The sequence below is a fragment of the Rhinatrema bivittatum genome, chromosome 9 (genome assembly GCF_901001135.1).
Source record: "Rhinatrema bivittatum chromosome 9, aRhiBiv1.1, whole genome shotgun sequence".
Lineage (NCBI taxonomy): Eukaryota > Metazoa > Chordata > Amphibia > Gymnophiona > Rhinatrematidae > Rhinatrema > Rhinatrema bivittatum.
Window position 1 is genome coordinate 134,016,725 of NC_042623.1, and position 24,495 is coordinate 134,041,219.

The window sequence follows — 24,495 nt, forward strand, 5'->3', positions numbered from 1 at the left end:
ATGCTTTCTCACATACCCAGATTTCTCACTTCCATGCTTTTTCTCTCTACACACACACACACACACACACCACCAGGCTTCTTACTCCCATGCTTTCTCACATACCCAGATTTCTCACTTCCATGCTTTTTCTCTCTCTCTCTCTCTCTCACACACACACATCAGTCACCTCCCTGACCAATCTCTCTCTCTCACACACACTCCAGTCATCTCCCTGACCATTCACTTTTATTGTCTCTCACATATCCACACATCACTTCTGACCAGTTTCTCTCAATCACACACTTACACACATGCTCTCAATCAAATACATGCTCTCAATCACACACACATTCTCTCACTTACAGGCTGTCTGTCTTCTCTCTCTCACTTCCTCCCCCCCCCCCTCCGAGCACAAATGGTAGCTGCAGCAGCCTCCTCCAGCCCCTGCAGGCCAAGAAAGAAGAATCCCAATGGCCACGGGAGGTTTATACTGTCTCCTTTGCTGATTGCCAGCTGCTTTGATTGCACTGGGCCACGCTACTGCTCGGGGGCCGATACTGCTGCCGCCACTGCTACTTTTCCACGCGGCACGGCTCTTTCTCCTTCCCGCACACTGCACTGCATATCACTTCCTGTTCCGGGGCAGGCGCGGGAAGAAGAAAAGGCCAGCCGCTGGTGCCACAGCTTCCTCTAACAACGCTGCCGTTCCCATTGGGCTTGAACGTGCTGTTAGCCCGGTGGCAACGGCAGCAGGGAAGGAAGAGCAGCGGGAGAGACCGGGAGCATGCGACACACCTGCCGGTGCTTGGCGACACACTGGTGTGTCGCGACACACCGGTTGAGAAGCGCTGCTCTGGGCTACTGATTTAATAAATCCTCTCCCCTCAGGCACGATTCGCAAAAGACACTCCCCCCAGCACCAAATACGGTAATCCAAAATCCCGGGAAAGATCCTATGTTACCAGAGTCCTATTGCTCGATTTCACTGATTAACTTTGAGGTAAAACTTTTGGCCAAACTATGGGTGGATAGGTTAGTACTTATTCTTCTGCAGAAGGTTTCCTGTTACTAATGAGCACAACATTCTTGCAGCCAGGGAGATGTGTAGGAAATGTGAGACCCCCCTCACTAATGATCAGCTTCAGTGCCAAAAAAGTTTTTGACAGGGTGGAGTGGGAATATTTGTTTCATGTGCTGCAAGTAATGGGTACTCTCTCAAAGTACTTCAGTTATACAATGAACCACTGGAAATGGTGGCAGTGAATGGTCAGAGGTCCAGGGTAATTCCCCTGCATGGGAGGACCAGACAGGGAAGTCCACTGTCACTATTGCTGTTCTTCTTGTCTACTGACTCTTTATTGAGATTTATTCCAGAGGATAGGCGGATTCCAGGAATCATTTTGGGTTCTCAATGTTTTAAAATTGCTACTTTTGCAGATGATCTTTGGGTATTGATCACTAATCTGCAGACCTCTTTGAAACATCTACTATCAGTTTTCCAATAGTATGGAGAGTTCTTAGGCTCTAAACTAAATACTGATAAGTCAGAGGCCTTGGCTTACCAGACACAAATCTGAGAGTAATGGGAAGAGACCTTTGAGCTAAAATGGGCAGAAAGGTCATTTACTTATTTAGGTAGAAGACCTTTATAAAGCTAATGTTGCCCCCTTTTTGGACTTTACTAATACTCATTTTCAACAATCAGAGCAACCACTATTGTCATTGTTGGGGATGTATAAATCTTTTTAAGATGGTAGTGTTTCCTAAATGGCTGTATATCGTGCAGATCCTACCCCTTAAGAGTTCCGCAAAAGGATTTGAAAATAAAAATAGAGAAAATGCTATCTAAATTCATCTGGAAGAATTCTAAGCCTAAGGTATGAATACAATGGTTAAAGCCAAACTGGGAATCCAGAGGCTTAGTGGTACCCAAACTTAAGTTTTACAACTTAGCATGCATGACAAGAATCTTGAAAGAATGGCCTTTTAATTCCTTGGTATATATTAATACCATTGTATCTGTGGTTTTGGGGTCATTATCTTTGGGATGAGCATTACATGCACAGAGTAGTAGAGTGCTGGCCTCTCTTCAGAGGAGTTGGTTGGTTGCTACTTTATATCAGATGATGAAGTGGATTTTAATTGCATATGGGAATATTCTCTTGGCCTCACTATTTATTACTTTACAAGGTAATTTAGATTTTGCAGCTAGGGACCAGGTAAAACCTTTAGAGATCAGGATGGCATAGTGTCCATAGTGCACAGAGGCACACAGGTACCACCAACTTTCAAAATGAATATGCCGTGCACCACCAACTAAAACGCCATCCCCGAGGCTGCAATACAAGGCTGCCACAGGAATCCATCCCCATGGCAGTGAAGAAAGAGGTTAGGACTTTTCAGCTTGGAGAAGAGACGGTTGAGGGGGGATATGATAGAGGTGTTTAAAATCATGAAAGGTCTAGAACGAGTAGATGTGAATCGGCTATTTACTCTTTCAGATAATAGAGAGACTAGGGGGCACTCCATGAAGTTAGCATGTGGCACATTTAAAACTAATCAGAGAAAGTTCTTTTATACTCAACGCACAATTAAACTCTGGAATTTGTTGCTAGAGGATGTGGTTAGTGCAGTTAGTATAGCTGTGTTTAAAGAAGGATTGGATAAGTTCTTGGAGGAGAAGTCCATTACCTGCTATTAATTAAGTTGACTTAGAAAATAGCCACTGCTATTACTAGCAACAGTAACATGGAATAGACTTAGGTTTTGGGTACCTGCCAGGTTCTTATGGTCCAGATTGGCCATTGTTGGAAACAGGATGCTGGGCTTGATGGACCCTTGGTCTGACCCAGTATGGCATGTTCTTATGTTCTTAATTTAGGAATGGCAATACAATTTGCAGGAGCAAGGAGACCTATTGCCAAGGCATCAGCTGGAGGCAGGGACCCGATTATAGAGTCCCTGAGCAGTGATGTCATCGGGAAGGGCTGCGGGCATTTTCCTGCCGCAGGCCCTTTAAATCCAGAGAAGAGGCGAGTGCGCATGCCTAGGAGGAAGCCAGAGTGCAGGAGAGTCGGCGGCGTCCCAGCCGTGAGGCAGCATGGTGGCGGCAGCAGTGTTCAGCCACGAAGGAGGGAGAGACTGTGGCAAGGAGCCAGTGGCTCAGGGCCGTGAAGAAGGGTGATGGTGGCTCCTCGCCATTGCCAGGAGGCCTGGGGTGAGTGAGGCCAGCCGCAGGTTCCCACGATCGGAGAGCGAAACAATATAACACATTAAGAAGTTTATAATAAGGACTTTTTTCAAATATTTATTGAAATTCTTTGTTTTATTATTTTTCATATTATTTCTGTCTTCTTGTTCTCTGATTCTAGTTTCTGTTTCTTGCACTTGTAACATCTCTTCTCATTTCTCTTAATTGTCTTCTCTTCACTATTTATTCTCTCCATTTCTCTTTATCTGTTACTGCCTCTCCCTCTTTATATTTCTCTCTCTCTTCTTTTCCTCTAGTTCCTTACTTTTCTTATTTTTGTCTCTATTGTCTCTCTCAATTTCTCTCTACCTCCTGTTCTTACCTCTCTCACACTCTAGAGCTTGGTGATCCTTGAAAGGCTTGGACCTCACTGGAGTCTAGTATCTGGCTCTGATTTGGCTCAGCATCCTAACAGAGAACAAGTTAAGACTGAGTCAAATCAGGGTTACTCCTTCAGCGCAGTTTGAGGCCGGCTCAGTTCCTGTTTTTTCCTTTCTCCTGATTCCTGGTCTCTTTCTGATCTCCCCTCCCGATTCCTTCTCTCACTTCCCCTCTCTTAATCATGATCCTGGCCAACAACTCTCCTATACTATGTGGCTCCATTACTGCAGTATGAAGCAGGGCTGGCAGGTCTTGTGAAAACAGCTTGAGATCTACTGACATGGAGTGGATCAAACTGCTATCATCTGCTCTGTTAAGAGATCTGTGGCACAACAGAGTTTAGATAGGGAAAAACTCTCTAAAGAAAAACAAACAAGCCAGGACAGTTTCTTCTTTGCAAGAGCAGTAAAACAGCATTGTTTTTATTAACAAGGTAAAACAGAGTTGTAAGCAACCATCAGCTCAACTCACATAGAAACAGCAGAAACAGGGAGCAAGGAAGTATACATATGGAACACTGAGAAATACAGAAGCCCTAGTAGCTCAAAACAATTCAGTATTAGCTAATCGAGTACAGTGACATGAAAATGTCTTCTCATATTGGACTGAGAGGTGACATGGCCAAGAGACAAATTCTCTCACTGACTACGGGCCGAAGGAGAAATCTTCTCTTCCCCCTCTGTGTCACTCTTCTTCCTGCAGGGATCACTGTTATGCTAGTAGCTACCTTCTTTCCCTCTTTGGAGCTTGAACACTTCATCTCCACTGTGTGCTTGTGTCCTGCAGACCTTGTCAGACAGAAGCCTTAATACAAGTTTCAGCACTGTGGCGCTAGCCCTAAACTTCAGCACAAACTCTTGTTGATTTTGGATGCACCTACTTAAAATGGTGCCCGTCTGGCTTTTAAGAGACTTCTCAGCTCAATTTGCTTATCAAATTATTTGACTTGCAAATGAAACTCTCCCTCCAGTCACACTCACACCTTTTACCCTCTGCTGCCTCTATCATTCTCCCATCTCATTCCATATCCCATTAGCTGCCTTTTCCATCCTAGGGCACTCACTCATCCCTGCTCCCTGGTCCTCATGCTGATTCTCTCTACCACACTTGTGTGCCTCTTGTCTCCATGTTGGTGTGACATATAGGAAAATTGGTTCTTACCTGCTAATTTTCGTTCCTGTAGTACCAAGGATCAGTCCAGACTGCTGGGATGTACACAAGCCGCCTTAAATGGGGTGGGACCTGGAGAGTCCCGCTCAAAGCACACTGCTGCCAAAAGAAATCCGCAGCCAGATCCAGGACATACAACTGATAATGCCTAGCAAATGTGTGCAATGACTTCCAAGCAGCCGCTCTGCAGATTTCTTGAGGCAAAATACACTGGCTTTCAGCCCACGACGCCGCTTGAGATCAGATAGAATGGGCTTTTAGACCCTCAGGTACTTGACGTCCGCGACATATGTACATGGAAGCAATAGCGTCCTTCAGCCAGTGGGCACTGGTAGTTTTGGAAGCCTTGTGTCCTTTCTTTGGACCATTCCACAAGACAAAAAGATGATCCGACAGATGGAAATCATTAGTCACTTCCAAATACCGTAAAAGGATCTGTCGTACATCCAACCTCCTCATATCCTGACCATGAGGAGAACCTTTATCCACCTCTGGAAAGGCTGGTAATTCAATCGACTGATTGACATGAAATGCCGGGATCACCTTTGGCAGAAAGGAAGGTATCGTCCGCAGTGAGACTCCTGAGTCCGTTATTCGTAAGAAAGGTTCCCCTACATGACAATACTTGAATTTCGGAAACGTGTCTGGCCGAACAAATGGCCACGAGAAACACCGTTTTGAGAGTTAAATCCTTCAACGTGGCCCACTTGATGGGCTCAAACTGCGAACCGCAAAGACCACAGAGAATCAAATTCAAACTCCAGGATGGGCAAATCGCCCGCACTGGTGGGTGTAAATATTTGACACCCCGCAAAAAACGAGCAACATCTGGATGGCCCACTAAGGAGGAACCCTCAATCTTATCCCGTAGGCAGCCTAATGCCACCACCTGTACGCGGAGCGAACTATACACCAAACCCTTCTTCAAGCCGTCCTGTAAGAACGCGAGGATATGTACTATAGTGGTCCACCATGGGGACACCTTCAACCCACTGCACCATGAATCAAACACTTTCCAGACCCTAACATAGGTAAGAGAAGTAGAGGTCTTTTGAGCCCGAAGAAGAGTGGAAATCACTGCCTCTGGATAACCTTTCTTTCTTAATTGTCTCCTCTCATAAGCCAAGCCGCTAGACAAAAGCAGATTCGGCAGATGACACAGACGTAAAGGACCGTCTACTGCTAGGTTGATCAGATCCGCAAACCACAGCCTTCTTGGCCACTCTGGAGCCACTAGAATGACCGGACCCCGGTGGGATTCTATGCGCCTTAGAACCTTTCCCACCAACGGCCAAGGAGGAAATACATAGAGGAGAATGTCTGGAGGCCACGGGAGCACCAGGGCATCCACCCCTTCCAACCCGTGCTCTCTCCTGCGACTGAAGAAATGAATCGCTTTGGCGTTCAGCCGAGTCACCATCAAGTCCAACCGCAGGATCCCCCACTGGCGAGTCACGAGCTGCATCGCCTCTTCAGACAGTTCCCATTCTCCGGGATCCAGCCACTGCTGGCTGAGAAAATCCGCCTGAACATTGTCCCCTCCTGCTATGTGAGATGCCACGATATGGGTCAGATGGCGTTCCGCCCAGACCATCAACTGATTTGCTTCGGAGGCTACCGGCCGACTTCTCGTACCCCCTTGATGGTTTATGTAAGCCACGGTGGTCGCATTGTCGGATAGAATCTGTACTGCCCGGTGGCGGATCAGGGGAAGAAATTGGTGCAGGGCTAGATGGTTTTCAACCGATTTATGGACCACTTGTCCTGCTGAGGGGACCATCGCCCCTGTGTGGACCTTGATTGACAGACTGCCCTCCAACCGGTCAGACTGGCATCCGTTGTTACGATTATCCAAGGTGGAGGTTCCAAGTCCACTCCCTGAAGAAGGTGGTCCGGGACCAACCACCAATTCAGGCTGGTTCTGGCTGGTTCCATCAACAGCAAGGACAGGTGGAAGTCTTCCATCTTGGGATCCCAACGGGAAAGCAGCGCTCTCTGCAAAGTTCGCATATGAGCAAAAGCCCATGGAACCAACTCCAGCGTAGACGCCATATAACCAAGAACCTGTAAATAGTCCCACACCGTGGGCAAAGGAAGGGCCAACAGGCGCCGAACCGGAGACATTAACGTTTTCAGCCTCTGCTGGGGGAGGAAAACTTTGCACACAGAAGTGTCGAAGCGGGCTCCCAGAAAGTCCAACACCTGGGACGGGATCAGTTGGCTGTTGGTGTAATTGACAATCTAGCCTAGCGACCGTAGGCGGTTCAAAACCGACTGCACTGCTACCTTGCAAAGCTCCTCCGACTTCACTCGAATGAGCCAGTCGTCCAGATAGGGATGGACTAATATCCCTTCCCGCCGGAGGCAAGCTGCTACTACCACCATCACCTTGGTGAAGACCCGTGGAGCCATCGCCAATCTGAATGGCAGAGTGCAAAACTGGTAATGCTGTCCCAGAATCATGAATCTTAGGAACCTCTGATGGTGCGCTTGGATCCCTATGTGCAGGTAAGCTTCCGTTAGATCTAAAGAGGCCAAAAACTTGCCCTTGTGGATGGCCGCAATGACGGATCTCAGAGTCTCCATCCAAAAACTCGGAACCCGAAAGCTCGGTTGATCTGCTTCAAATCCAAGATCGGCCGGAACGTGCCTTCTTTCTTGGGAACCACAAAGTAGATGGAGTAATGACCCGTTCGACGCTTGGCTGATGGGACTGGGACAATGGCTCCCAGTGCTTTCAATCGAGAGAGCGTTTGACCAATCACCTGCTGCTTTGCCCGAGGACCGCAAGGAGACACTAGAAACAGATCACGAAGCGGCCGAGCAAAATCCAAAGCGTAACCATGATTTATAATGTCGAGAACCCACTGGTCCGAACTTATCTTGACCCATTCCTCCCGAAACAGGGAAAGCCGCCCCCCGATCTGCGGGATGGAGGAATGGGCCAGCGTCCCTTTATTGTGGAGTCTTGTTGGGGGTGAAACCATGAGAGGCTCCGGAACGCTGAGGCCACCTGCCTCAAAAGGAATGCGCCCATGCTTGTGACCGTGTCGACGTTTGCCTCGGAGCAAAGGAAGAACCCCTCCCTACATGGAAACGGTGCTGACCTCGGAAACGGCCTCTGAACACGCCGGAGGGGTGGAACATAAGAAATTGCCATGCTGGGTCAGACCAAGGGTCCATCAAGCCCAGCATCCTGTTTCCAACAGAGGCCAAACCAGGCCACAAGAACCTGGCAATTACCCAAACACCTAGAAGATCTCATGCTACTGATGCAATTAATAGCAGTGGCTATTCCCTAAGTAAACTTGATTAATAGCAGTTAATGCACTTCTCGTCCAAGAACTTATCCAAACCTTTTTTGAACCCAGCTACACTACTGCACTAACCACATCCTCTGGCAACAAATTCCAGAGCTTTATTGTGCATTGAGTGAAAAATAATTTTCTCCGATTAGTCTTAAATGTGCTACTTGCTAACTTCATGGAATGCCCCCTAGTCCTTCTATTATTTGAAAGTGTAAATAACTGAGTCACATCTACTTGTTCAAGACCTCTCATGATCTTAAAGACCTCTATTATATCCCTCCTCAGCCGTCTCTTGTCCAAGCTGAGCAGCCCTAACCTCTTCAGCCTTTCCTCATAGGGGAGCTGTTCCATCCCCTTTATCATTTTGGTTGCCCTTCTCTGTACCTTCTCCATTGCAACTATATCTTTTTTGAGATACAGCGACCAGAATTGTACACAGTATTCAAGGTGCGGTCTCACCATGGAGCGATATAGAGGCATTATGACATTTTCCGTTTTATTAACCATTCCCTTCCTAATAATTCCTAACATTCTATTTGCTTTTTTGACTGCTGCAGCAGACTGAGCCGACGATTTCAATGTATTATCTACTATGACGCCTAGATCTCTTTCTTGGGTGGTAGCTCCTAATATGGAACCTAACATCTGGTAACTACAGCAAGGGTTATTTTTCCCTATATGCAACATCTTGCACTTGTCCACATTAAATTTCATCTGCCATTTGGATGCCCAATCTTCCAGTCTTGCAAGGTCCTCCTGTAATGTATCACAGTCTGCTTGTGATTTAACTACTCTGAATAATTTTGTATCATCTGCAAATTTGATAACATTACTCGTCGTATTCCTTTCCAGATCATTGATATATATATTGAAAAGCACCGGTCCAAGTACAGATCCCTGAGGCACTCCACTGTTTACCCTTTTCCACTGAGAAAATTGACCATTTAGTCCAACTCTCTGTTTCCTGTCTTTTAACCAGTTTGTAATCCACGAAAGGACATCGCCTCCTATCCCATGACTTTTTAGTTTTCGTAGAAGCCTTTCATGAGGGACTTTGTCAAACGCCTTCTGAAAATCCAAATACACTACATCTACAGGTTCACCTTTATCCACATGTTTATTAACCCCTTCAAAAAAATGAAGCAGGTTTGTTAGGCAAGACTTCCCTTGGGTAAATCCATGTTGTCTGTGTTCCATTAAATCATGTCTTTCTATATGCTCTACAATTTTGATCTTGAGGATAGTTTCCACTATTTTTCCCGGCACTGAAGTTAGGCTCATGGTCTATAGTTACCCGGATCACCCCTGGAGCCTTTTTTAAATATTGGGGTTACATTGGCCACCCTCCAGTCTTCAGGTACAATGGATGATTTTAATGATAGGTTACAAATTTTAACTAATAGGTCAGAAATTTCATTTTTGAGTTCCTTTAGTACCCTAGGATGCTGTCTGGACTTGTCCTCAGGAAGCCTGTAAACCTTGTTGTCCCCCAAGGCTTTAATAAGCTATTCCAGCTCATCTCCAAACAGCAGCTTTCCCTTGAAGGGAAAAGAACCCAATTGAGATTTAGAAGAGGCATCCACCAACTGGTTACGTAGTCACAGCAGCCTTCTTGCGGAGACTGCCGAAGACATAGTACGCGCAGAGGTTCGAAGAAGATCATACAATGCATCCGCTGTATAGGCAACCGCTGATTCCATGCGGTTTGCCTGTTCAGCCTCCTCTGGGGGAAGCTCCTGGGCCATAAGCAATTGCTGAATCCAGCGGAGTGTGGCCCTCTGCATGAGGCTGCTACAGACAGCAGCCCTCACACCAAGCGCAGACACCTCAAAAATTCGCTTAAGCAAGATTTCCAGCTTTCTATCCTGAAGATCTTTAAGCGCCGCTCCTCCTGTCACGGGAATCGTTGTGTGTTTAGCTATAGCTGTGACCGCTGAGTCCACTTTGGGAATCTTGAGAAGATTAAAAGATTCATTTGGTAGTGGATAAAGCTTTTCCATGGCCCTGCAAACCCTTAAGGAGGCTTCAGGCGAATCCCATTCCCTGGACACAATCTGGAAGAGTTTTGGATGAAAAGGAAAGGTTTGCGGCGGGGCTTCAAGCCCCGATAAAACCGAATCTCCCGGAGAAGGATCCGCCTCTGGCTGTGGAGCTGGAATCTCCAGCTCCCGCAACACATATGGAATCAAGGAATCTAATTCCTCTTTGCTGAACAAGCGAATTATCTGTGGATCATCCCACTCTACGGGAACGGCAGTGTCCACGTCCCCGCCCATATCCAGAGCAGAGGGGTCCTGGGGAGCTGGGTCCACAGGGTCGGGGAATCCAGGATCCGGAACTGGACGCAGAAGCCGTGCCCCCGTTCTCCCCTGTTCCTGAGCAGGCTTGAAAAGCTTAGGCGGAGGGAGAGGCGATGCTTCCCAATCAGCTTCGGCCTCTAAGTATGCCCTATGCATCAACAATACAAACTGGGATGAAAATGGATGCTGCCTCTTTAAGGCCCCCCCCCCCCCACCGTAGGCAGAGGTAAGGGAGGAGCTGGGTCTGGCTGCAAATCGCGGGTATGCGGCGGGCTTAAGGCCGGCGGAGAGGAAGGAGGGAGATCATCTCCTTCTGAGACAATGTCAGTGTCAGGGCTCGGCACAGGCAAGATGGCCGCCGTTCCCGCGCTGAGCGGAGACGGAGCAGGCCTCTGCCCCCAAGCCTTCTGAGCTCGCCCCAAGCCGTGCGATCGCAGCAGAGAGGAGCCCCGCCCCAAAATCGGCCGCTGAGAAGGCCCCTCGCCCCCGGGAATACACTGGGAGCAGAGGCTTTTGCGGGAAAGCTGCGCCTCCGACCCCCCCACAGGCCATACAAGACAATCCTCGCAGCATGGAAAAGTGCGCAAAAACAGCTACAGCAGCCGGGTGAAGAGTCCACCCCCTCCGGAGGCCCGGGAAATCGCGGCAGGCTGGGGCTGCAAGGGCTGAGCAAATAAAAGGTCAGTCTAATATGTAAAATGTTTCTTTTTTTTTTTTTTGATATATAACAGCCCTCAACAGGGGAAACACTTCCCTGTACACACTGCTAGCCCTTCGCAACGTCTCTGGATCAGTATGAAAGGGGGAGAGTGACCGGCCCACCGGTAAGTTCTCCCCCTGGTTCACCGGGCAAGATAAAATCTCCAAGTACCACGGTGTTAGGGCAATGCCCTGCCTTGCCTGCCTTTAAATATGCCTCAGCACCGAACGCCTTGAAATAAGTTCTATGTATTTAAGAAAACCTTTTTTTTTTTTTAAAAGGTTGGTCTAGTCAAAGGTGTAAGGCTGATTGACACTTGCAAACCTGTTGGATGAAAAAATCAATCTGGGAATTTAACAAGGATCAGGACCACAGGTTATGCCCCTCTGATATCTGCTGGAGTCAGAGAAATACTGAAGGATCGCAGGTGGCACACCAGTATATCTTGGGGGGGGGGGGGGGGGGGTTTCAGCCTTTCTCTGACTCCATCTGCTGGAAGGGAGGCATAACTCAGCAGTCTGGACTGATCCTGGTACGTACAGGGAGCATGTGTTTCTGTTCTGTCTGTTATTGGAATTACTTTCTCACTGTATGGGCAGGAGGTGCACATCTGGGAGGGAGGTGAGCATACAGCAGTGGAAAGCATTTCCTCTGCTACCTTGATAAGAGGGATACAAATACACCCCTGTAGCAGGATGCGGTTTTGTGAGATACTGTATTGACTCTATTTCCAGGTGGGATCTTTGGAAGAAGCTAGGAGCTGTACTGGAGACCTGGAATTGGGGTTGAAAGCCCAAAAGGTTCCCATGTATTATTATAGAGAGGACAAAGTTCAGTTCTCTACACTTCATTGGGAGTCTACATGATGAAATAATAATAATAGTAATAATAATAAAATAATGGGCTTAAACTGTGGCAGGGCAGATTTAGGTTAGAAATTAGGATGAAAATTTTTCACTACAAGGATGGTTATGCATGGGATCAAGTAACTTACAGATGTGATGGAATGTTTCTTTGGAGAATTATAAGAGCAAGTCTGACAAACATGGATAATTTAGGTACAATCACTCTTGCCTGGAGACAGAGGTTTAGCTAGGTGATCTCTTACAGTCCATTCCAGCCTTATCTTTGGATGATTCTATGAGTACTGAGAAATATCCATGTGTAATTAGTTGGACGTACTTACCCTTCCTGTAATGGATCATTGGCGGATTCCTCGGCTACAAGAAGCTCATACTCCTCAGCAGCATATCTGTCCCAGTCAGAAGGTTCTGGGCCATCATTTTCTGTATCCTAAGCAAAATATATACAGAAAGGCAAGCAAAGTCAGGAGAGGTGGGCTGCAGTCTTTGCATCTCTACACAATATATTCTCACCTCTCTGCATAGCTGAACAAACTAGGATGATCTCAGAAAAAGAAACAACAGAGTGTGGAACGACGAGCAAACACACTATAACTAATCAGTCCAGCAGGTATGTTGCAAAATAGGTAACAATGGTCCAAGAAAGAAACCCAAGACAAGCAATTAGACAGCAAAGATTCAATAGTTCCAGGTAGTCAAATATTTATTGAGATGTTAGTCCCCAGACATGGAACCATGTTTCGCTAGGGCTGCATTGGGAGGGACGAATTACATGTAATATAATATCATTGGCGTAGGGCCATAGAAAGAAGTCTCCCATTCAATCATATAACCATCAAATTAACATGGGTACATTGGATAATGAAGAACTGTGCAAGGATTAGATGGTGAGACCAATTTGAGCAAATTGCATGTAAGGGATGTGCCACTCAATTATGCACTAGTGAGACAATTTTGTCTCAAGAGGCCACACAGGGTGGCAATGTAAGCAAGAACATTCTGTCATGAATAATATTACTCAATAGTTCCCAGGGATCACCAAGGAGTTAATATACGATGGGAACTTAAAAATATCAGAGAAAGGTTTGACAATTTAATTGCAGCCGAAGCTGGTACAGCATAACAATGGGACTGCCTCCACTGTATATAGACTCTCCAACCAGGTGATTTTGCTCCTCCAAAGCAGCACACGAGCTGCTGGACTGGAGCTAGAACTTGGCTACTATGTCCCTGAAGTTTCCTCTATATACCTCTTTGTCTGCCTCAACTGCTCCAGAGATCATGCTCATTCTCTGATAGCCAGGAGCTGTTTGTACCAGGTGCTCACAAACAACCTCTTACCAAATGAAGGATAATCATACTAGTGGCACTCGGTGCAAAAGACCCCATCTTACTGTTGGACTGCTGTCTACATCTTCATATTGTTGAGTTCCTAGTTAATTTATGTTGCTATGGGCGTGAGGATGTGTAACTCAGAGCCCTGTAAATGTATATAATGTATTTAATGTTCGTTTATTTATTTATTTATTTATTTATTTATTTAAAGTTTTTTATATACCGATCCTCATTAAGAAACATCACATCGGTTTCCATACAACGTGAACTTGGCCAACAGGGCCTTACAATGTAACTGATAATATAACTGAGGGGAGGGGGAGGGAGAGGAAGGGGGGAGAGGGACGGGTAAACAAGGGTTTTGGAAAACAAGCAGTCATTTTATCAGGTCATTTGTCAATGACCTGATAAAATAGCAGACAAAAAAAATGTATTGGAGAGCAATAAAATATACCTCCAAAAGATGTAATCATTTTACAAACTGTAAGGTTATGTGCACATTTCTGGCTATGTCAACAAGCTGAAATTCAAACACAATATATGCAGGCACCTTGATTTGAAAAACTGGCTTGTTATGTGCAAACTTAAAAGTAGGTGATACTTTTGCTGTTAGTCATCTTATTAAAATTTACTCTGCAGTATCTGGTCCTAGCAATAACATATTTTCACTTTTGCATTTTATTTTCATGGAGGCAGCAAGTATATAAAAAGTGAGCTCGAACAGTACAATAGATAAATGTGAGCTGAGAGTCACAGTGGAGCCGCAGGGGCTTGTCATATGAATTGGTGTCACCATGGTCGTACCAAGTCCCCGTTCTCCCCCCACTGATGGTGGTAGTTCCACACTTATCAACATTCTGTGCAAGTTCCAAGGCAGACTCTACAAGTGCATGGTACCTTTTTTTTTTTTTTTTTCATATTTTTGGCTACAAATATTCTGACAGTAAATTCCTTATTTTTTTTTCACATCAAACCGTACTGCCTATGGCTCTGTAGTGTGCAGTCTAACTGTAAGTCTTCACCTCATTGTACTGACTCCTGTTCCTTATCTGTCCTTAACCCTCATGCAGGCCTGTACCTTTTGCAAAGCGAATGGATCTCGCTGTTCATGGTCGAGGTACTTCTCCAGATTGAAGCAGGTATCATAGAATATATAAGCCATTCTGCAGCGCTTTAGGTCTCGCAGCGTTATCTTCCCTGCAGGAAGCATGACATAGTCAGCAGGGCACTCCTGCCTTTTCTGTGTTACTCACATGCTCAACAAGTCAAACAGCAACATACCTTTCTGCTCTGCTGTGCTGCAACTTACTATAACAGATTTAAAGAAATTGCTCTGAAATTTCCTAGTCACATGGCTAATTCTGAATGAAAACTGAAGGCTAAATAAAGCTTTGTGGTTAGCACTGAGTGGTCCTGAAAGCAGCATCTTTACACATTTATTAGTCTCTACTCAACCCTTTTGTTGGATTTTTACATTCAGGAGGCTGTGATATCTTTTTAAGGACCAACAAAACGATGGAGTACGTGTGTTCATCTTTTTCACTGATCCTTAAAAAGGTATCATAAACTACACAGGCCTCAGTTTTTTTCCAGGACCAATACTGCAACTAGAACTTTACCCTACTGGAATTTTTTTTCCCATTACAAGTTTATTGTGACAAAGCAGCAAACAAATACAAACATTATGAAACATTCCCCCTTGTCACAGAACATTATATCACAAATAAATGCCCCCTACCACTCTGAGGCACTTGGGCCCCTAGACAAGCATGGAACAAGATAAATTGCACACAAAGTGCAAAAGAAGAAGGGTCCCAATGGGAAAATAACATAAGGAAATGTACAGAAGAGATCTCATTACATGTAAATGATGCACCCCATTCCAACCCCCTCACCCCACTCCTCCCTCCCTATCCTGCTTCGTAGGCCCCCCTATGAGAACCCCACAGGTTCCCTACTGCTCTCCTTACCCCCAAATCTCTTTACAGCTTCTTTTGCCAACAAACATAGCAATGCCATATTTTATTAAATTTAGCCAATTGTTTTCGCTTGACCGCAGTCATTTATTCAAGTAATAAACCTTAGCCAACCTTTGGATCACTCTTTGAAGAGGTGGAGCAGAGGCCTTTCTCAAAAAATATGCAATTTCCCCCCCTAACTGCTAAAATTATTTGTTGAGATAAAAAATACAACAGCATTGGCCGGTTCTTTATACGGTATGTGCAGAAGAAAAAAACCAATGGGTCCTTAGTAACCTATTCCCCTATAATATCAAACATCCCAGAAGGAAACCATCATGGGGCAATCCCACCACATATGTATAAAAGTTCTGGGCTTACCACACCCCCGCCAGCAGAGCCCGTCGGTATTAGGCTAAATCATATGCAACCTAACTGGGGTAAGGTACCACCTATAAAGTAGTTTAAGTCTGTTTTCTGTTATCAGAGCAGAGGTAGAACTTCTTTTGATGGAAGCGAAACAGAGGTCCTGCCTGTTCTCCCCTAATACACAGGTCAAATCTTTCTCCCATCCCACAGTATGTGAAGGAGGCACTTTGAGATCTCTATGTAACATACTGTAAATTCTAGAGATTCCTCTAGTCACAAGATGTGCCTTGTCACAAAATCCCTCAAAAAGAGACTAAGAGCCCCCTTTACTGCCGACTGTGCCAAAAAATGACTCACTTTCAGGTTAAATAAATAACCAGAAGATGGTTTTAGGACCCACTTGCCATCCCAAACATGCTCGAATCTACAGCACCCCTTACCTTCCCATCTTTTGGCTTATACTACAGAGCATCCTGGGATAAAATCCTTATTCATGAAGATAGGAGATCTAAAATAGTACTTACTGCCTACTGCTAGGGTTGGCGGCATTGAATTAGGTATTCTGCAGGAATTGTTAACCTAATTAAATGGATAATGACATGTTTGCCAATGACAGTTAAACTTTAGTGACCATGACAAAACATGAGCAATGATTTCGCCCCTCGGACAGTAACAAATCTTACTGCTCAGTCACATGGAAGTCTTGACTTCAGCAAAGGGGGCAGGAGGAAGAACCAGAACATTTTTTTTCATAACTCTTTATTTAAGTCAATTTTATCAAACATACAAAAAAAAAAATGGCATACAGACTACCAAACAGGTACCAGAACATTTTTATTAGAGTTCGCGAACCTAAGTCTAATTTCAAAGTCACCTGAAGTGGTGAGTAGCCAAGACTTTATTCTAACCTTGTGACAATATTTGTCTGGTAAAACAGGCAGGTTTTAAGTTTGTGAGTCTCTGGGAGAAAGGGTTGTAGTCTGTGCTATCACTGGAGTCAGCTGACATTGATGATGTCAGAGATTCCAAGATGCAATTTATGAATTACTTAAACTCTTCAGAGCCAACTGAAAGCAAACAATGAAATGGTTATTGTGTCAGATGCTCCTGTGTACAATTATTGCTCAGAAGCAATTGAATTCACATGGTTTGCATATTATGAGCCTATTTGTTAAAATAGATCTGGACTTTAGTATAGGAAAGGGCCTTAACAGGGAGAAGGGCAGCAGAGGGTCCTATAGGGGTACCTTAAATGTTCTACCACAACCTATTTTTATGCTGAGATGTTTGTATTCTTATCTGATTTTACTGAGGTGTGCTGTGTTCCTAATCCTGTTGTTGACTTATTTCAAGTATAGTACTCTTCTATATTTTACTTAGTTTAGTCCTGTCGTCGATGGATATCAAGTTTAGCTCTTCTTCAGACTAGAACAGTTAAGCTGCTATACCCATAGGTCTCTGGACTGTACAGAGACGTTACCTTTCTAATATGTTGTACCCCACCATGGGCAAATTTCTTATTCAAAAAAGTTAGTAAGAAATTTAAAGAAATAAATATTGTGCCTTTTCATGACTTTGCAGTCAACCAGGAGTTTGGAAATAATGTTCCAGGGATTATAATTTGAGTGCTTTTTTCTTTTATTTAGAAGTTGATTTATTTTCAACACACACAAGGCATATCAAGAATATCTGTCATTATCCAAACAAAAACAGAATGTATCTTCAGAAAGGGAAAAGAGAAAACTGATATAAAAACAAAATTATCATTACTTACAGAAAAAGCGCTGCCACTTCTCAGTATTCTTCTGGTGGGCTTAGGTACCGGGAGGAGAACATTGTATGTGTGTGGGGTGGAAGGGGAAGACAAAAATCCTGACTATTCATACTATCCGAGCAGATTTGCCAATACAAAAATCTTCCAAGGTGAACATAAATATACACCGAGAATGACAAACTTTTCCACTCACCAATCAGGATACAGAATACATTTTTCAGTCATCCAGACAAGTGAAAATTTGCACTAAGGGGTTATTTTCAAAAGGATATTTGCACGTAAAAGTATCATATATTGTAGCAAGTTTCAATAGCCCGATAATGCACATAAAATGCACTTACATGCGTAAAACCTAGCGACAATTCAATGGCATATATTATAGTAATTTTCAAAAGCCTACTTCCATACCTAAAGTGAGTTTACACGTGTAAAACCCAGTTTTAAGTGTATAATTACTTTTGAAAATTACTCCCTAAGTTTACACTCTTCCATAGTTCAGAGAGTATGGTTTTGACTTAGACAACTGAGGAGACTATGAGTTTTTTCAGAGACACCGGTCTTCAGACTGGTGGTACAGGCTTTAGGTTGTCCAATACTAGATTATTGTAATGTAGTCCTAGTGGGTCTCTCTAAAAAAATGTTTACAGCGTTAACAAGTGGTACAAAATATGGCGGCATGTTTGATTTTTTGTCTCCCATGTAGGATGAGCGCGACACCTTTATTAAGATGCCTTCATTGGTTAACTATTGAAGAACGAGCTAATTTTAAATTAATGACCCTGATGTTTAAGACGTTAAATGGAGGGGGTGTGGAGTATTTACAAGTAAAGGTCAAGAGTTATGTTCATGCTCGCAATCTTCGCTCAAAGTCAGCTGCCTTGGTGTTGGTTCCATCTAGATAAGATATTCGTAGGTCAGCGCATAGGAAAAGGATGTTCTCAATTAGCGAACCAGAATTATGGAACTTGGCACCTTTGGCGGTGAGGGTGGAACAGAATTCTATGAATTTCAGAAAAAAGGTAAAGGCCTGGCTTTTACCATTGTAACCTGACTATATAGATTGTAATGCCAGTACTTATTTTAGGGTTTTTTAAGGCATTGTGTATTTTTATCATGTTTTTATTTTGGTTATGTGTATGTTACATTGATTGTATTTTATTGTGTTTTAATTGTAAACCGCTCTGGCCAGATCTGGTATCTGATGTGCGGTATATAAGAGAGAACATAAATAAATACATTTATCCTTCTCTTATCAAATCTTCCAGCTGCAATTGTTCACACATCTGGAATGCCTTCTTCACACATGCAACCCCAGCTTCTCAAGGCAGGAAACATTTTAACAATAATGTGCACAAAACAGGGAGACAAATATAGAGAGAAAAGGAAGGAGAGACAAAAAAAAAGGAGACAGAGAGACAAAACTAAGGGACTAAAAGATCTCACCATCAAACTCTGGCTTCACCAGGTCCAGCATTTGGCAAAGCAGGTCATGGAAGGGTAAAGGTTCAATGCCCATAGCCTCCATCTTCTGGCACTGCTCCTCGTAGAAATACTCCAGCTCGTACATGGAAAGCACCCCATCCCCATCCAGGTCCATGCATCGGTACCAGTACTCAACACTAGGAAGAAAGAAGACAAGATCCATAAGGGTACTGTCTCACTGATGGCAGCCCTCTGTGTATATACTGCTGCCTGAGTGGTGTACCCGAGGAGACAGAATTCCGAAAATACCTTTAGTTTCTATGTTAAATAGTACAGAAACAACAATTCTGGTCCTGGTGTCATTTTTTGTAATGAAAATCATTCCAGAGTTAATAGTGACAAATATATAAAAGTCATCAGATGACTTATGAGCAGGTAACGGGCCCATATACACTTCTTGCTTCAGTTCCAATTTGGGTTCAGCTGTGACTGAAGTTGTTCTGGTTCAGTACCAGTTTGTGCTAATAGTAATTCAGTAACTACATGTTGGAAAATCTCACATTTGAAAATGAAACGGAGTGAATTCGTAGGGTTACGAGTAAAAGCATACTTTTCAAAGAAACTTGCCTGGGTAACAAAGGAGATACCTGAGTGAATTCCCTAGGCTCTGCCCTCATTGGCTAAAAGTTTGCACGCTGTTTCACTGCATATAATTTTACTTATAGCTGGAAGAGGTGGGCCAAAGGGCAGAGAGAGAGTGGGAAAGGAAACTATGCGCAGGGATTTCAAACTGAAATGTGTTTTATTGTCTTCTGTTAATATTTCATATTGATGATGCAGTGCCCGATTACTTGACTAATTGCAATCTGCCTTGAATCAGGAAGAGCTGGGTACATTTGGAATACAATTACTTATTTAGATTAAATTAGAATGTAATAAAGTAATTTTCTAATTTATGCATATGCTTACCAAAATCAAAGCTACTTCAACAATGTTGCATAGGAGGGCTTGATCCTGTCTGTTTGCTTGCTCTCATTATGCCATGTCCTCAATATTGTCCAATAAGTCTACTGGGACCTACCAGGCCAGATGCCAGGGCACAAGCCTTGGTAATTTTGGTAGTTATTTAGATTATTACAAAGCTTGATGTTAACAACATGGATGGGGAGAATTAAGTATGGGATCTTGCATGCTCAATTAACCAGAATGGTGGAGAAACACTGGGGTAACCTGCATGTAATAATAATTACTAGAGATGTGAATCGGAACCGGAATCGGTTTGGTTCCGGTTCCGATTCAAATCTTATATTTTTTATCGTCCGGCCCGATTGGTTTTTTGTTTATCGGCTGCGCCCGATCCGATAAACAAAAAACCTACCCTGACCCTTTAAAACTGACCCCTTAGCCTCCCCCACCCTCCCGACCCCCCCCCCAAATGTTTTAAAATTACCTGGTGGTCCAGTGGGGGCGCGGGGAGCAATCTCCCGCTCTCGGGCCGTCGGCTGCGCTAATAAAAATGGCGCCGATGGCCCTTTGCCCTTATCATGTGACAGGGTATCCGTGCCATTGGCCGGCCCCTGTCACATGGTAGGAGCACTGGATGGCCGGCGCCATCTTTAAAAATGGTAGGGTAGGCTTAAAAGTGGGGGAGGGGAACTTATAACAGTATTTAGGCGTAATTGCTTGGGGGGAAGAAACACTATATTTTGGAGATATAGGAGATAATTTTAAAAGGAGTTATTCGTGTAAATGCAACATACTATCGTAGAAATTTTAAAAAGTCCTTTAAGCACATAAAGTGCACTGACACTTGAAAATCCTATGGAAAAGTCAATGGCATACATTGTAGCAATTTTCAAAAGCCCACTTACATGGGTAATGAGCATTTACATGTGTAGTTTTCGTGCGGTTTTTTGAGTAAAACCCATTTAAACAAAGCAAAAGAAGCTGTCAGTTTTCAAATACTTCAAGCAGCGATTTCTGCCTTGGCGAATTTCTGATTTGGAAGGTAAATTTTAAATAGAATTATGTTGGAATAATGGTTTGTTACAGAGCTTATTTTTGGTTTTTATTAATAATCGCACCGATAACATTATCTAGTTGGACAGTGGCATTAAAATAACAGTAATAAGAATGTTTCTTAATTACAGCAGTACTTTGGCTGATCAAGTTTATGTAATGGCTACACCTATATTGACAGCAATACTTAGGTGACACGTAGCATTTACAGCCGTACTGACCGTAGTGTCTTAGATCGATGTTTTAAATTGGAGTTCTGTTAAGAAATAAGTATAGATATTACTGTCTCCCTCTTTTGTTTTTTTATAAAAAAAATTGAGTAGTTGTTTATACATTCCCAAGCGGGGACGCAGAAAATCCAGTATCTAGACTGACATACTTCGCTTAGGAAGCAGTTTGAGCTGCTTGCGCAACTAAGGTAATTATTTTGACCTGTTATAAGTTTTTTTCGGGTAATCCTAGCCCCGTTTTCTCTTCCTTCCTGTTGGCTCAACAAAGGCAGTATGATCATAACAGTTTTAGATTGCAAAAAAATTGTTGCGATTCGGCCAGGACCCCCTACCTCCTTCGGTGCTCCGGAGCGGGACCTTCTCCCGGCGCGCGGACCGCTGCATGCTTTCCCCAGCGTCTTTACTACTGCATCAGGGAGAGCGCGGCAAGTCCCGCCTCTTAAAGGGGCCGCGGCGCGCGGTCAGGCCGGCCCCGGAAGATGACGTCAGCACCCAGGGAGATTTAAACCTCTCCCTGGGGCCTAGCAGACGCCTTTGCAACAAGGTCCCTGTGTGCTGTTCTGGTGCTTCTCTGCTTTGCCTGCCGCCTGCCTTGACCCTGCCTGGACCCAGACTCTGCTTTGCTGGCCGCCTGCCTTGATCCTGCTTGGACTCAGTTCCTGCTTGCTACCACTTGTCTGGACATAACCCTAGACTATTCTGCTCCACCTTCCGGAGAGGAGTTCGTCAGGACTATTCCTCGGTGAGGAGCCTCCGGACTAAGGGTCCACAATAGAACTAGAGAACAAAAATTTTAGATTAAGAATTTTGTTCCTTTTTCCTTCCTTCTTTTTTTATGGTGTTTTAACACACGCAAGCTATATCAGATTGTATAAAGATTATGGATTAATCTTTGCATAATATACAGTCTAATTACAAAAAATTTTTTTTTGGAGCATATTTTCATGGCAGATATAGCTTATGAAGTATAATAATTTTTTTGTCTTGCTAAAATAATGACTAATTGTTTGTCTGGCTATATGATTTAGTTACGCCTCACTTTTTGTCTTTCTAATTATGTACAATCTAATTGTATATTTAGGTTTTTATTTGCCAGCTTGTTGCTACATAAAAGAATGTTTATGTAGTTTCATAATCATCAAAAGCATCTTGAGGTAAAAATTTCTTTATATATATATGTTTTTTAAGATTATACATATGGATTTGCAATTTTGTTTGTTTCTAAAAATTTTTAAATTTTAATTTTTAGCCCCTGATGCAGCCTTACTTGGCGAAACTTGGCCGGAGTCGGGCTCTCTAATAGAATATATCAATAAAATCTTTCCACAGAATAAGGTTGTCCCTTTGTTGTTTTTTTCATCCCTGCAATCGTTGCAGATTATAAGAACAAAATAAAGACAGAGAGGAGCAGCAAACTCAGTAGAACAGACAAATGGAAAAACCAACTCAAGATGCATGCAAAAATGAGAAGACACTGATTGATTGAGCTCCATACACAGACACCTAGAGGAGAAGCCATCAGCATAGTTTCTAAAATGCTGGGATAAATCTCCATGCATCCACTTATGCGTGAACATACAGTAATGCAAATAGGAGATCATTTTAAAAGGAGTTATTCGTGTAAATGCAACATACTATCGTAGAAATTTTAAAAAGTCCTTTATGCACGTAAAGTGCACTGACACGTGAAAATCCTATGGAAAAGTCAATGGCATACATTGTAGCAATTTTCAAAAGCCCACTTACATGGGTAATGAGCATTTACATGTGTTAAATCCAGTTTTAACCATGTAAATTCTTTTAAAAATCGGGCCCATATGTTTGAAAGTTATCCTCTTACAGGTAAACTTTCAAAGGAGTTATACATGTAAATGTGACACATTATAATAGCAATTTTCAAAAGCCATTTATCCATGTTAAGGGCACTTAATGTGGTTAAAACCAATTGACAATTCAATGGCATATATGTAGCAATTTTAAAAGGCCCACTTACATGGGTAAACTGCATTTACATGCGTAAAACCCGGTTTTAAGTACACTTACATATGTAATATTTAGTGATAATTCAATAGCATATATCATAGCAATTTTCAAACACATTCATTTACAGGTGAATTGTCAAAGGAGTTATGCATGTAAATTTAACAAACTAAGGGGGTCATTTATCAAAGTGCTATATGGTGTTTTCACATGCATTATGGCATTTTCACATGCGAAAAGCGCCTTTAACGCCTGCGAAAACGCCATAATGCATGCTGCAATGCAAATTAGGAAAAGGGGAGGAGTTTGGGGTGGGATTTCTGGCCAAGTGGGCTGGCTTTGCAATTTGTGAAGCCATATTGCACAGTTTTAACGCGGATTTTAACTTTTTTCATTTGCGTTAAGCCGTGTGATGTGGCTTTATCGCACTTTGCAATGTTTTTACAAATAGCGTTTTCAGTATTTTAAGCTGCCGGGGGGGGGGGGTGGGGGGCGGGGAGGAGAGGGAGAGAGAGAGAGAGAGAGTCCATCAAGCTAGGTTGATAGAACATTGCACAAATCTCATCTTTGGGTGAGTTTCCTCACTCCGAAGGTCATCAAATCTTCACAAGATTGCACATGCCACATAACATTGTATATTAGTTCATTTGCATATATAATCCTAATCCAATGCAAATAGTTGTAACGCTGCCTGTTGACTCTCCTCTCCTGTACTTATGTATATCTTCCAGTTACCCCCTCCCCTGTTCATTGTAATTTCCTTTCCTTTCTCAGTTTTTTGTAAACCGACATGATGTGTCCTACGAATGCCGGTATAAAAAAGTTTCTAAATAAATAAATAAACAAGAGTGCACTGTTCTGTTCGTACGTCGCACTCTGCATGTCAAAGTGGCCCCTAACCCCTACACTAATACCTAAATCTCACCTCGAGTAGCTAGGTGGGCCTCCTATAGCGGTATAAATACCTACCTAGTATGAGGGCCTTATAGCTAGGTGCTCTCTCTCGCCCCCCCCTACCCCGTGGTTGTAGGTAGGAATTGCAATGATTGTGGTACTTACCGCAAAGTGTGAAAAAGTTATCACAGTTTGTGATAATATCTATGCGAAGCGCTAAGATAGGCTGTTTATTGCAAAGTGCGCTATTACTATAAAACAAGCCCCTTTTCCTATTGCATGCGATATTTAGTGCATTTTGATAAATCCAGGCCTAACTTAGCAATTTTTAAAAGCCATTTACCTGCATTGTGTCCTTAACATGGTTAAAACCAATTGACAATTCAATGGCATATATTGTAACAATTTTCAAAAACCCACTTACACGGGTAAAATGATTTTAAATATGTAAACCCAGTTTTAAGCATGTAAATGCTTTTTAAAATAAAGCCCTTAGAGTGCAACACTTTTTTCTAGAGATACTGCTAGAGTCACAGATAATTAAAAGGACCTCAAAATAA

General features: G+C 43.4%; 1 protein-coding gene across 5 annotated transcripts in view; it reads right to left on the reverse strand.

Moving 5' to 3' along the window:
• Window positions 1-24,495, reverse strand: part of PPP2R3A (protein phosphatase 2 regulatory subunit B''alpha) — a 435,163-nt gene that overhangs the window by 10,566 nt on the left and 400,102 nt on the right. For all 5 annotated transcript variants that reach the window (XM_029615753.1, XM_029615752.1, XM_029615758.1 and 2 more), the window contains 3 exons: window positions 18,834-19,009; window positions 14,368-14,486; window positions 12,278-12,384 (listed from right to left, as the gene is read on the reverse strand). In XM_029615753.1, coding sequence (XP_029471613.1) covers window positions 12,278-12,384; window positions 14,368-14,486; window positions 18,834-19,009 — 402 coding nt within the window. The remainder of the gene's footprint in view (window positions 1-12,277; window positions 12,385-14,367; window positions 14,487-18,833; window positions 19,010-24,495) is intronic.